Source organism: Dysidea avara, chromosome 10, assembly GCF_963678975.1.
Source record: "Dysidea avara chromosome 10, odDysAvar1.4, whole genome shotgun sequence".
Taxonomy (NCBI): domain Eukaryota; kingdom Metazoa; phylum Porifera; class Demospongiae; order Dictyoceratida; family Dysideidae; genus Dysidea; species Dysidea avara.
The window spans coordinates 22,935,434-22,949,453 of NC_089281.1; the positions used below are offsets into that span (position 1 = coordinate 22,935,434).

Here is a 14,020-nt window from a genome sequence, read left to right on the forward strand (position 1 = left end):
TGGTCCAGCTGCACCGATTTGTTCACTATAAGTTGCACAGTTTCTATTGTACTGACACTTTGTACTCACATATCTTTTCACTCAAAAGACGAATTTCAGATTCGCAAGTACCATGAGAAAGAGCAACTCTTGACGAACAGGATGGTACCAAGTGAAGCTCAGTACACGAAAACTCCGCTCGTCATTTTCACAATAAAAGAACACAATCATCTGCAATACATTTCCAATGGGCATTTTGATTATTCTAATAAATTTATTCATATCTCGTGACATGCTTGGATTATCCCGGATTCGCTGCTAGATTCTTTTAGCTTATTCTTGAGCGATTCCAACAAGCCATAGTGAGCACATATAGCGTAAACTATCACTCGTCAAAACAATGGCAAAGTTGGAGGTTAAATATGTGCGCGATTCTGAGCGAGATTATTGCTTCGATTTGGCATGGACTCCGTCTGGCTAGGTCTGAGTAGTAACGCACAGCAAGTCTTTAACTATAAATAACTCCTTAGAATTAATACAGAGCTTTAAAACGATTTTATTAAAGAAGTTCTGTATGCGTACTAAATGTCTAATGTTCCAGTACACCTGTCATGAATACACTATACGCAACATAGACAGTCTGTGATGACTCCTTTAAGTAGAAATCTCTCAAAACCTACAAAAGTGGAAAAATAGCAACAGTAAAGTCTTTAATCAATGAAATATAACAAGTAAAAATAATTGCAGCTGCTAAATTGCTTTGATTATAATTAGACTTATCACCTGCAGCTGGCCTCAAACTTCCGTTTTTGAGCCAAACTTCCTGATATGAATAACTTTTAAAGATATGATGTGGACACAAGCCAAAATATCTGATAAACAAGTTGTAAAAGCGTGCAGAGCCGTAAGTTCCCTACACAGATTTAAGCAGAAATCTTTAAATTCCATTTAGTGCCACACCTCATGCAAGCGTTTAATTTATAAACAAGGTGTGAAAGCGTGAAGAACATACAATCACGGCACTAGAGTGTTTCAAACTTAATTCTTGTATTGCCACACCACACATCGTGTATTAAAATAAAATTGCTTAACCTTTGTGACTTGAAAATGTAAAACTTCTGGTAGTACTCAAACAAACCAGCTTTTTACATAGCATTATCCACCCTAACATCAAGCAGTCACTCCCATTGTGGCTTTCATCATGCGTGTCACTTAATACTCATGCTACATAACAAAATACATCACATTAATTGTTTATGATATTAACAATAAAATTCTGACAATAAAATTGGGATAGTGATGTAACCTACAAATTAGTTTAGTCACATCACAACTGTACGCCTCATCCTGATAGATCTTACCAGGCCAGATGAATCTCATCGTTGATCTGGGTAGTAGTTTGGTCGTACAATCAGGAAACAACTGAGATTGTACCAGGACAGATGAATCTTGTTGCTGAGGTAACAGAAGCATCTGGCAGACCACACTCGGTAACTTTCTCCTTCCTGATTGTAATGCACAAATTCAGTCATTTTTGGCGCAACACCTAAAATATATGTCACTTTGTACGCAAATCACACATTTGGGGATCTGGAAATTCATAGCACTCTTGAGGTAATACAAAATTCCTTTGTACACAGACTGACCTGGAGATCCACAACGTCCTTGATGTTACCTCAGTCCATATACACTTGACAACTGAGAACTACAAGAACACACATAACATTATAAAATTCCTCTGAATGTAAATTGTTGTCAATTAAGTTACATATGTATCATAACTGGTATTGCTAGTGATCGAGAGAACCGCATGCTATGACCAATTACCTGTAAAATTGACAGGTGGGCATTAAATACATTACGCCTAAAATCTATATCACTTTTTACACAAATGACACATTTGGGGACCTGGAAATTCATGACACCCTTGAGGTAATACAAAATTCCTTAGTACACAGACTGACCTGGAGTACTGGCACGCAGTTAATCAGTGTGAAGTGATGTGGTACCATCTTTCTTCACTCCTCCTTTCATTACTGAACCCCTCCTTGTTTCGTTATTGAACCTCCATCCTCTTTTTGTGACTGAACCTCCACGAAGAGCCTGAGTTCTTGGCTCTTTAATATTCATTCGACTTCTGGGCAAGCGATGGTTTCAAATTAAAGTACGTTTCACCAATCCAGTTACAACATGACAAATGTTTATCATTCGTACTTCCCTCTCGTTCCCTCTCGTTCCCTCTCAAGACATGGATTGCCATCAATAATTAATATAAACCACATATCACGTGTGTTCACTTGAGGTATTACAGGGACTTTCCATGAGATGGAACTTTTTCTTAGTCATGGCTTTACAATGCGGTATGTGAACTGTCAATTGTTTGTGCGCTGCTGCATGAAGTTTTTTGTGTTTGTGCACTGCTGAAGAAATGTTTAATTTATATTATCGTACTTCCCTCTCAAGACATGGACTGCCATCAATAATTATACAAATCGGCTATCACGTGTGTTCAATTTTCACTTGAGGTGTTACTGAACAGAGACTTCCAAGAGGTTTCCCCTAGATAGGTCACATGATAATTGTCAGTCAGGTGGAACTTATTTATTTCCATTAATGCACCATGGAGCTTGTGTACATGTTGTGGCTTTCATTAATCATTATGCACACACCAGTGAGACCTGTAAATGAATAAACATGCACTGAACTTTACCTTAAATTAAACACACATGCAACTAACCTGGAACATCGGTCGCAAAACCAAAGACACTTGCTTGGATATCTGACGACACAATCTAGCAGGCACCGAATTAAACAGAGAATGTACAAAAATTCAATATTCCAGGCTGGTAGATCCTCATGGCTTAACTATGGAGTAAATGGACACTAAACAGAATGTACAACACAATTTTCGTTTCTGCAAGAACTTTTAACACCTAGTAAGGGCACTACCAGCTCACCTACAAGAGCATTTCAAGAGATGTGATATTAACTTGCTTAAATCATGTACAACCGATATGTGGTGTATGTGTGTGAACATGCATGTATAGTGTTTGCACATTTTGTGTGTGTCTTGTGAAATAAGCATGTGTTTGTATGCGGTAGTGAAATAAAAATAATAGTATGATGTTTGTGATTTCTTTCATAACCCTCAGCAAAGCATCTTGCTCTACTAGTGGCAAACAAAGTTGTTAAGTTGTTCTCAGGACACTGTGGCCACTATGGCAGTAGCCATAGCAGGTTTTATTCATTGATAAGTTCGGAATTGATATACTCTAATAGAACAGTTAGGCAATAAAATATTCTAATAGAACAGTCATAGAGCAATTTAGCTGAATATTTACATCTCTGTCTCCCAGATCCAAGATGTAATCTCAGAGTTGCTATTTCAAGATGATGGCATTCACAAGATCACCTAGAAAAGCATGCTTTGCAAATAAGTGCTTTACACATATCTTTGGTAACCCTGACTGTAGCCATTACTTGGCTTGACCAGTAAATTGCAATAATTTCCACTGGCTCTTGTCCTAATAAAAATTAACAACTACTGTAGGATTGTATGTTATATGTTCATCACTTATCAGCAGATTTGTGTTGGGTCGCAACACCTCTACAAGGCAGAATTCATCATACACCCTCATGGCTTGAACATTGAATCTGTAAATTATATAATTGACAAAAATTAGTGATATCCCTCCAAAGACACCTTTGCTGTAAAATAAAGCACGTCCAAGAAACTACAAGTATCTGTAACCCCATGTAAAAACAGCTCAACTGTAGAAAAAACACTCCATGAAATTAACTGGTAACTGAAAGAGGGAGTGGCCAAGAATCAATGCTACTACAACTGACTATCATTACCAAAGATTTACCAAGTCCATGCAAGAATACCTTGGTTGTAAATCAGGTAAATATAAAAGTAACTGGCAATTAAACAGCTGATATCTGAAGCGGCCAAGAATAAAAGTCAACTTGATACAACTAACTGCACTGAATTATTAACTTGAAACATTGAATCTTAATCATTCAACTGTGTTCTATACATTCATCCTTGCTACATCCCAAATTAATTCTTTGTAACTCTAATTGGCTGGTAACTTGGCCGCCTTTTTTTTCTGTACACTGACTACTGAAAAAGGCGGCCAAATTACCAGCCAAGTAGAGCTACAAAGAATTAATTTAGGATGTAGCAAGGGTGAATGTATAGAACACAGTTGAATGATTAAGATTCAATGTTTCAAGTTAACAATTCAGTGCAGTTAGTTGTATCAAGTTGACTTTACTCTTGGCCGCTTCAGATATCAGCTGTTTAATTGCCAGTTACTTTTATTTGCCTGATTTACAGTCAAGGTATTCTTGCATGGACTTGGTAAATCTTTGGTGATCATAGTCAGTTGTAGTAGCATTGATTCTTGGCCACTCCAGATATCAGCTCTTTCAGTTACTAGTTAATTTCATGGAGTGTTTTTTCTACAGTTGAGCTGTTTTTACATGGGGTTACAGATACTTGTAGTTTCTTGGATGCGCCTTTTTTTACAGCAAAGGTGTTTTTGAAGGGATATAATTGCATGTTGATGAGCAAAACCGTCAATGTTTATTAAAAGTATGTATGTACCTTGTAAAGTGCTATTCGTTATATTATGGTAAGTATGGAACACCCACCAACTAAAACACAAGAGCATAACACTGCATGGTTTGTTTATCTGTTTATTGCTTCAGGGCTTTGGTAATCATGTAGCATTGCTTAAAATGTTACAGATTGTGTACTTGTTCTCATGTCTTATGATGTTTGTACTGGGCCTGCATGTTAAGCCATAATTTGAACAAGAGCTGACTCAAGATCAGTAACTCTGTAATAACCTTAGGTAGGGTACTATTTCTTACATGGTGATATACCAATATGCTACGCTGCAAAGAATTGTGTGTCTTTTATTATTAGTTTTATAACCACTAACTCATTCAAACCATATTAAATGTATGCATACACATACTGGGTTGTGTATAATGCACTGTTTACAGTGTTTATTACATTTCTTCTTGCAATGGTTTCTTCCACAGACATTAGCTAAATGCATATAATTATGTGTTCTACTTTCAGAATGTAAACCGGAGAATATTCTGGTATTCCGCTGGAGCTACATATTGTGTTAGTTTGCCAGTGATGATGAAACTGGAGAAATATTTCAAGTGATTATATGTTTTGTGTTGTTTTTCTACATTTCAACAAGACTCTGTCTCCCTATGAGTCTTCACATGTCCACACTTTATATATAAGTACTATATAGATAGATAGATAGATAGATAGATAGATAGATAGATAGATAGATAGATAGATAGATAGATAGATAGATAGATAGATAGATAGATAGATAGATAGATAGATAGATAGATAGATAGATAGATAGATAGATAGATAGATAGATAGATAGATAGATAGATAGATAGATAGATAGATAGATAGATAGATAGATAGATAGATAGATAGATAGATAGATAGATAGATAGATAGATAGATAGATAGATAGATAGATAGATAGATAGATAGATAGATAGATAGATAGATAGATAGTACAATTCTTCTAATATGTAGTACTATAGGACAGTGTATATTTTAACCATGTCTACGTAAGTGCTAGTCTGTGGTACTAATGTGGCTAATATATATTGAGTATACATAGTTATTGAGTTTGGACAGATGGATGTGTTGTTCATCTGAATTGAAACTTCACCATAAAATTCCTTCAACTGCATGCTAATAAATGTTCCACCAACTGTTGTCCTGCCCTATAGCCAGAGTTGGGGAAGTTACTTCATGAAAGTAATATATTACATATTACTTTATATCAGTATAATATATTACAGTTACATATTACTTAGAATAAAGAGTAACTTAATAATATTACATATTAAGTTACTAACTTAATAATATTAGCTACAAATATTAAGTTACCAATGCTAAGTTACTTTTTTATTAAGACAGCTAAGTTAAAGTTAACATATAAACCACGTGCAGTCACGTGATGCACATCAGTCACGTGTACGTGCAACACCTGAGCGCCATTATAGAAGAAAGGTTAATGGATTAAGGTGATTAATTAATAGTGGAATGGATAATTGGCAGTAAAATCCATTTATAATGCGTTACTTGTTCATCTTTACTCGTAGTATCACTCGTTACATCGCGGTAAAGTTACTCGTTACGTTTCGCTTCCAGCTACTCGTTGTGTAATAATATTACTTCTTTCGTTACTAGTAATGAATTATAGTTTCCAGAAGTAACTTAAAGTTATATTACTGCATTTCCAAAAGTAACGCGTTATATTACTCAGAATCGTGAATTGTAATATATATTATGTAACGCGTTACCCCATCTCTGCCTACAGCTAATTGTTTTGTACTTGTTTTTATAGGCAGTTGGTACAAGTGTCTTCAACACCATCTTGTACTTCCTATATATTGCTAAGCATTAAAATTGCATGTATAGATGTATTTATGCATCTACAAGTATTACATACCCCCATGTGTTTTTATCTATGTCATTGTTTTAGTGGTGTGGTCAAATTTCAACACGTGTGCGATGTTTCTGGGTACACAGATGACCTAACTGTTGGTGTTGTCATAGGTAATGTGAATACTGTTTTATTGTGTGTTATGATGTACCATAACAGATTTGGTGTTGGGATACAATATAACACACATTGATAACATGTATAATCAAGCTACAAGTTTGAAGGAGTTGAGCCCAGAAGCTCTATCAAAACTGGTAAGTGCAACAAGTTATATTTTACCTATTATATGGGCACGGGTGTATTGTTTGTACTATTGTATAGTTCTGTATCATGTATGGTTTGATAAGTGTTAATATTCTGTTACTGTACTTGCTGATGATAGTACACAGTATTGTAAAGGTTTTTTTTCCAAATATAGAAAATAATGTACACTGTACAATTGGAATTGTCGTTATGTGCAACATTACTATGTTACCAAGCATCCTAATTTCCTTAATATTTGTGAGATCTGGTCTCACACTGGAAACGAATCTTCTTGATTACTGGCTTGGTTTTGCAAAAAAAAAATAATCACAGAGTAAATATAGCCTCTGAAATTTGGTCACTGTGAAAGATAAGTACTAGTACATTATTTTAAAAAAAAATGAAGTAGGGTTCCAACAATAAAAAGTAGTGAAACAAGAGACATGAATGTGTAGCTATTGCAACATAGCTTTGTGGGAAAATCCCTACATTGGCATATTATCACAATCTGTTTCATGCCAAAGTAGAGATTTTCCCACAAAAATGCTGTAATAGCTACCATCATTCATATCTCTTGTTTCACTACTTCTTAGCTACTTTATGTTCACTACGCAACAGGTTAATGGACAGTGTTGGGTGTAACGCATTACTTATGCAATGTATTATGTAATATTTAGAGCTACATGGGCGATATACCGGTATTGTTAGTAATCTGTGATATGTAAGTCATACTGGTTTTGATACCGCCTGTTTTTTTTAATACCGCCATACCGTCTGGGCACTATGGCCTCCCTGTAAGCTTGTTTCATCCCATATTTAGAAGGTAACCAGATATGTGACAATGTTTGTAGGCAGGTGCTGATGTAGTCAGCTAACCAAACTAGTAATTTGTACCTGAGGTTTGCTGAGCTACCATGGGTATTTGGTGCTTTTGTTGAGGTAAATGGCAGTTACTTTAATACCAATGGCTTTACCATTAATACCGCGATATTTAGTAATACCATGATACTTTTTATGGAAGGTATACCGTTTCCTATTTTTCAATACCGCCCAGCACTAGTAATATTGTAATAATGTAACATGCTTGAACTAGAATATGCAACAGATCGTTGCTATAGGACCAGGTGTCCTACAGACCTTTAGCACTTGTGCTGTAAAGCCTTAATAAATAAACTAATATCCGTGAAGTTCCATTTGGTTCCACATGAGATAATACGTCACTCTCTAGAGTTCCTTGGATACATATACATGAAATAGAAAACATCCTGACCGCCTGGCAGACTCCTGTAAGCATTTGAGCATTAATCAGATGGCTGCAGGTTCGAGGCTGCCTAGGTGCAGTCATGGATTTTTTCTCCTTTCTCCACCTTTTCAAACACACTTTCTGTAACAACTCTAAACAGGCTGTACAGACCTTCAGCACTTGTGCTGTAAAACGTTAAGAAATAAATTTTAAAAAGTTACTTTACTTCAGTAATGCATTCATTACATGCATTACTTTAGGAGAGAACCCTACTAAACAGTACTGCAGTACTGTTTGATACCTGAATAACATTCAATACTTTAAGATGAAGTGTGGTGATCGTCAAGGTGGTAGCACTATAGAAATGTAAATATTACAAGGACTGTGCTAGTTGCATGGGACATTATTTGGATATCTAGATCTGTTGTATGTTAATTGTGTGTCTTTATTTTCAAGAAAGAAACAAACAAAAAAATGAGCATTGTAAATGTAAAATTTCAATAGTGATTCTATCAACTACTTAAAGTGGTAATGCTTGATTAAAATCCAATACATATGAACTATGTTACTGAGTACCTTTACAGTTGACAAGGTATATAACTTCTATGTTTTATGTATTTGTAGATCACCGTTGGTTACAGATCACATAAGAGTCCTAATAAGCTCCACATAGAAAGCAAAATTGATCCTAAACCAAGACTATTCACCGATGCTGAAGACCCAACCAGGTTAGTTAACAAATAATTTTCCTGCTGCAGCCAGTAGCATGTACAATGTAACCACACCCTTTTACTAACTGTATAATCTGTTGTATTATCGTGTGAAGCATGTAGTTCCCTCCATTTTAAAATAACTATAATTCTACACTGTGCATCTTTACGTAAACATTCTATATGTAGTCCATTAGCTCATATGACTTCCATACTTGTACTGCTACATACATGCATAAGTGGATAGCCATAAATGCTGACTATTCATATACAAAACACATGTATGTGTAATGGGTTACAGTATAAGCCTGTGTGAAGTGTACATTTTGAGAGTTGGGACACTGATTATCAAGGAGTTCTGGCTTAACCAAGAGAGTAAGTCTTTAGGTTACACAGGTATTGAGTGTCTAGAGACTCATCATGTCCATTTTTTGAACTAATACAAACGACTTAAATGTTCCATACATAATTAGTACACACAAGAATTCGAATATTATGAACTCTTGATACACACTGTACCGTTGTGTTGTTTGTTATACTTTAAAAACTTTTGACTACAGGTTTCTAACATATCATTGTTTACTGTATAAAGATACATCATGGTGTAATACTGGACAATGAAGGTATGTGCAAACTCCTAAAAGTTTATAAATAATTAAACAATAAAATGGCTGCATAAAGTATTACGGATATTTTAGCTGGCTAATTCTTATATAAATGGCCTTTAATTTTCATTTATTATTATTCACTATTCAAAGTTTTGTTTATAGTTATTGTCAATCCATTTTGCCTACATAATGTAGGGTGGTACTACTCCTTACTTGAGAGAGATGGCCGAAGCACACATACCCCATTACCTCCACCGGGCACACTGACCCTAGCTTGGCTTTACAGAGTTTAGTGTGCCTACCATGAACTTAATCATGTTACACAGCCATTTTTGTGGACCTCAAAGTTATTGTTACTTATTCTTGATGTACATGCAGTGCGTCTACAGTATGTGTGCTACACTATGTCAATTAGATAATGGTTAGACACCAAGACCAAGGGAACTAAGCGATTTAGTAACCCCGATGGCCCAAGGCTGTAGCGTCCCGGGCGCAGCAAGGGTGCTACTAAGGGCCAGAGGGGTTACTAAATCGCTTAGTTCCCGTTGGTCGCGGTGTCTAACTTATTTAGACTATGGTTTAAAGTACGTACCTTTATAGCCAGAGCATGAGTGTGGGGTGAAAGAGCAATGCAGAACAACAGAACGGTTTCTTCCTGAAGTCCTTACAGCGCCCACAAAAATAATTATTCGACTGGTAACCAAAGTAATGGCTAGAGCTACAGTACATATGCCGGTTTAGTCTACTATTTGTCCAGAATTATTTGTGGAACATGGAGAAGAAGACTGTTACAGTATTATCAAGTACTGCAGTGTGCCTTTCATGTTATAATTATTTATCATGTACAAAATTGCTTGAGGGCGGGCTACTAAATGAACATGTGTAGGTGACTAAATGAGCATGTCAGGTGACTAAGTGATTTAGTAACCCTGTAAATGAGCCATACCATAGTCTAAATTGTGTTAGTCAACAGTTACTGATATTATTTGCTCAGCTTGTATCAATTTGTGTACAATTGCATGTGTAATTATGCTTTTTAAAGATCTATTAAATTATGGTGTTTGTTAAATTTCTTATAGGTTGTTGTTACAGGACCGACTGGACATGTATATAAATAAGTATTTAGTTGATTTCATGTAATTCATATTTCTCAAATTGTATATAGACTTCCACTACACATATACTGGTATACATTTATAGATAGGAGTGTGATGTATATAGAAAGGTCAAGACCATGGAATTATATATATTACAATGATATACATATTGTGTAGCTGTAGATGTGTACATTAATTATCCCGTGCATATTTGCTGTTACAATACTTGACATCATACAGTGTCCTTCTTCCATATACCCTTGCATACAGTAAAGTGATGATGTAGCTCTTCTGAATTTGCCCATTTCTTTTTGTATAGCTGGTGATGTCATTAATCCGTACCTATCAATGTTGATGGTAACTGAACTACTTTGAGCTCTCACAGAACTGCTATAGAACATAAGCATAACATAGGCATTCCTGGGATGGGCATTCCTGGGATAGGCATTCCTGGGATAGCCATTCCTGGGATAGGCATTCCTGGGATAGCCATTCCTGGGATAGGCATTCCTGGGATAGGCATTCCTTGCTAGGACATTTGCTGTTTTGAGTTTCACATGTGTGGCACGGTGCTACCAATTTTTATACTTTTATGATTGCTGATCATGATATGTTACATCGTCACTTTAGATTATGCCCTCGTAAGGGGATATACAGAAGTAGGACACTCTCCTCGGTTTAACTACACAAAACTTTATACTTTCATAGCACATTCATACACTTTTGTTTTATACACAATGGCAGTATCTTCTATATTATAAAGCTGAAAAGCCATCTGTCTGTCTGTCTAAATTCCATTTGAGTTCGCACATTCTTCTTGCTAGTTGCTGTAAGTATCAAAGTGGTTTAGGCACCAAACAAAGTGCTCATCATCTAGGAATAAGCTTTCATTTAAGTGAAGCTTCTAACTGCTGTCGTTTATCATTTACAGCATGTTTAATGCAAGAGCGTAGAGCAAAAACTCACTTGAATTCTTTCTGTAAACCACAAGTAAATACCTTTGCCAGTCCACTTATGCAGATGGTTTTTAAGAGCTTACCATTAATGTTAGACCATTGGCTTAGTGGTCAGGACACGTGCTTCAAAACTGTAGGGTCCTGATTTCGAATTCAAGTAGAGGCTGTTTTCTATTTTCTTTCACTCTGGCAACCTTTTTAGTGCCATCTTTGTTTCTGTTACAAGAAATTTTTCATGTAATTTTTCTTCTCTGATTCTGAACCTTATTTCTTTTCTGAATGTGTGCCATTTTATTTTAACTCTCAGTGTAAATTTAACATCAACTTTGTACAGAAATAAGGATAATTGTAATGAGCTATTGCTGGAAATACATGAGACTATATGTCTATAGAGTAGACTTTGTTTCAACATTGAATGAGTATCCTTACTGTGATCACTAACTGCTTGCATGTAGTGTAAATATAGGGGAATGAAATCCTGCACGTTTGTATAGGGCAGGCTTAATTAACTAGCTGATAGGTACAGGATGTAGTACTGCTGGAGACATTACACAACTTGGGATATTATGCTGTGTCTAAATAGCCAGCACGACAAATATTGCTTTAAAATGACTGAGTATTAGCTAACGTTTAGTTGTTTTTTTTCCAGCACTAATTAAGTACACTATACATGAATTTCTGCACATAGGGCAATGAAATCCAGCATGTACAGGATTACTTAACTGTTGCACTACTGCAGGAGTGTAGGTGTATTACAGTAAATTACACAACTTCAAGTTGGATGTGCTTGCATTGGATATCATATTACATTGTGTCCAAATAGCTAGCACGACATTGCTGATCCCAAGTCCCAGCGTTTAGTTTTTTAGTTCAGTAAGCTACATGTATAAATATAGTGTAATCAGATCTGTTGCTATGCCTTAATGCAGTGAGTTTAATGGTGTATGTTCAACTACTGTTACATGTGCAGGCCTGTTTAGCTACCATCTTTAACTACAATATAATTATGCTGTGTTTTATCAACTATCAAGTCATGTCCTCATTGGTTTGCACACACATGTACTCCATTGGTCATATGCATAGCATTATTGTAACTGAAATTCCCACACATATACAGCTAATATTTTAGAGTTGTTATGTGCTTTTGTTGTATATTAGCTACTTGAGTGGTTAGGCATATATACATGACACTGCTATTTCTATGTATGGATTATGTTACGTATCTAGGTGACACAGCACTCCATGCAAGCATCTCCAGCAGCATGTTGTGCATCCACTCCAGCTGGACTTAGTAGAACTTCTATATATATACACATTGAGCAATTGCAACTTCCTCATGACCAGAAGAAGGCAATGGTCTATAGCTAACCATAAATGTGTGTATAAAGGATGAAGGAATATACCCAACCATTACTTGTATATTCCAACTAATTTCAATGTCACTTGATACTGCTCACCCACCAGTTTATTAAGACTAGTATCAACATAACAGTAGACGAATATGGAGAACCTTTCCTGAAGTAAAGATCATGCAGACATTACATTGATTACAAATATCAGATCAGGAGAAGAACAAGAGATTAACAGCTAAAAATTGGCAGGTGAGAATTCAAAGACACCCGACTGTTACTACTGATTCAACAAATTATAGCACAATTACTATTGACTATGTCTGCTGAACAACAAAAGCATGCAGCAATTAGAAGCAAAACTGAGATCAGAAATTCAGGTACTGAAATCTGACAATGAATGAGTACAAGCACTTTTATCTGCAGAACAACAGAAATCAGAGGTCCTAAATGATAGAATCAAAACACTGTTAAACAACTATGAGCAATATCTCAAGTTGAGATCCAGCTCTCTAACAATAATTATATTGGGAGCTGAAGATTTAAGAGGCAGCATTCTGAGGTTACTACCAAGTGTTTGCATGAGACTATTGTGTCACCACACAAGTACAGGAACTATTTGCCATAGAAATGAAGACATCAAAAAGATGTCATAAATATCTATGTTCCTGGAATAAGGACAAATTAAGGGAAGAGATCATGGAATCGCTGCATTGTATAATTATGATGCTGCAACTGTCATAGTATTTTTTTGTGCCTTGCATGTAATGCTTAGTTTGTTGCATGTACCTAACTGTAGCTTTGTTCTGTTGTAATGTGCATTCTTGTGTGTGTTGTGTTGTGCGTTATGTCACAGGGCACAGCTTAAGAACAGCCTCTCTTGGCTGATGTTGTTTTCCCTTGTATAAGTTGTTGAGTTTGTCGGTGCTGTTCTGACCATCCTGCCATCAAAATTATGCATACTCAATAAAATAATGGACTGCACTCTGGGAGAGCAACACCCAATTTACATGATGTAGCACAAGGTCTGGTCAGCATTCAGTCAAACCCCACCGAGATGTGAGTGCCCCAAATGTGTTACTATATAAAAGCTGTGGATACAGCATCACGTCAGGATGGATATGCACTGTCAGATCTCAGTTGCTCAAACCTTTGCACCATGATATGTAATGTATGTTCCTGAAGTACAGCTAAGAGGTTGTGCTTTCCATCAGCAGGAGCTCATAAGCACCACAAGGCGCAAAGGAGCATAACACTCAGGATATAGATATATTTTGTGAAATACCTTTGCAGCCTTATAGAGAGAGCATGAGCAGTAATTTCCTGGTT

General features: G+C 36.1%; 1 protein-coding gene across 1 annotated transcript in view; it reads left to right on the forward strand.

The window, feature by feature from the left end:
* LOC136268148 (beta-1,3-N-acetylglucosaminyltransferase radical fringe-like) overlaps positions 1 to 10,636 on the forward strand; it is a 17,289-nt gene extending 6,653 nt beyond the window's left edge. Inside the window, exons 8-13 of the mRNA XM_066063397.1 lie at positions 5,075 to 5,163; positions 6,525 to 6,598; positions 6,645 to 6,739; positions 8,596 to 8,699; positions 9,242 to 9,304; positions 10,369 to 10,636. Coding sequence (XP_065919469.1) covers positions 5,075 to 5,163; positions 6,525 to 6,598; positions 6,645 to 6,739; positions 8,596 to 8,699; positions 9,242 to 9,302 — 423 coding nt within the window. The 3' untranslated portion in view covers positions 9,303 to 9,304; positions 10,369 to 10,636. The remainder of the gene's footprint in view (positions 1 to 5,074; positions 5,164 to 6,524; positions 6,599 to 6,644; positions 6,740 to 8,595; positions 8,700 to 9,241; positions 9,305 to 10,368) is intronic.
* Positions 10,637 to 14,020: the final 3,384 nt, after the last annotated feature.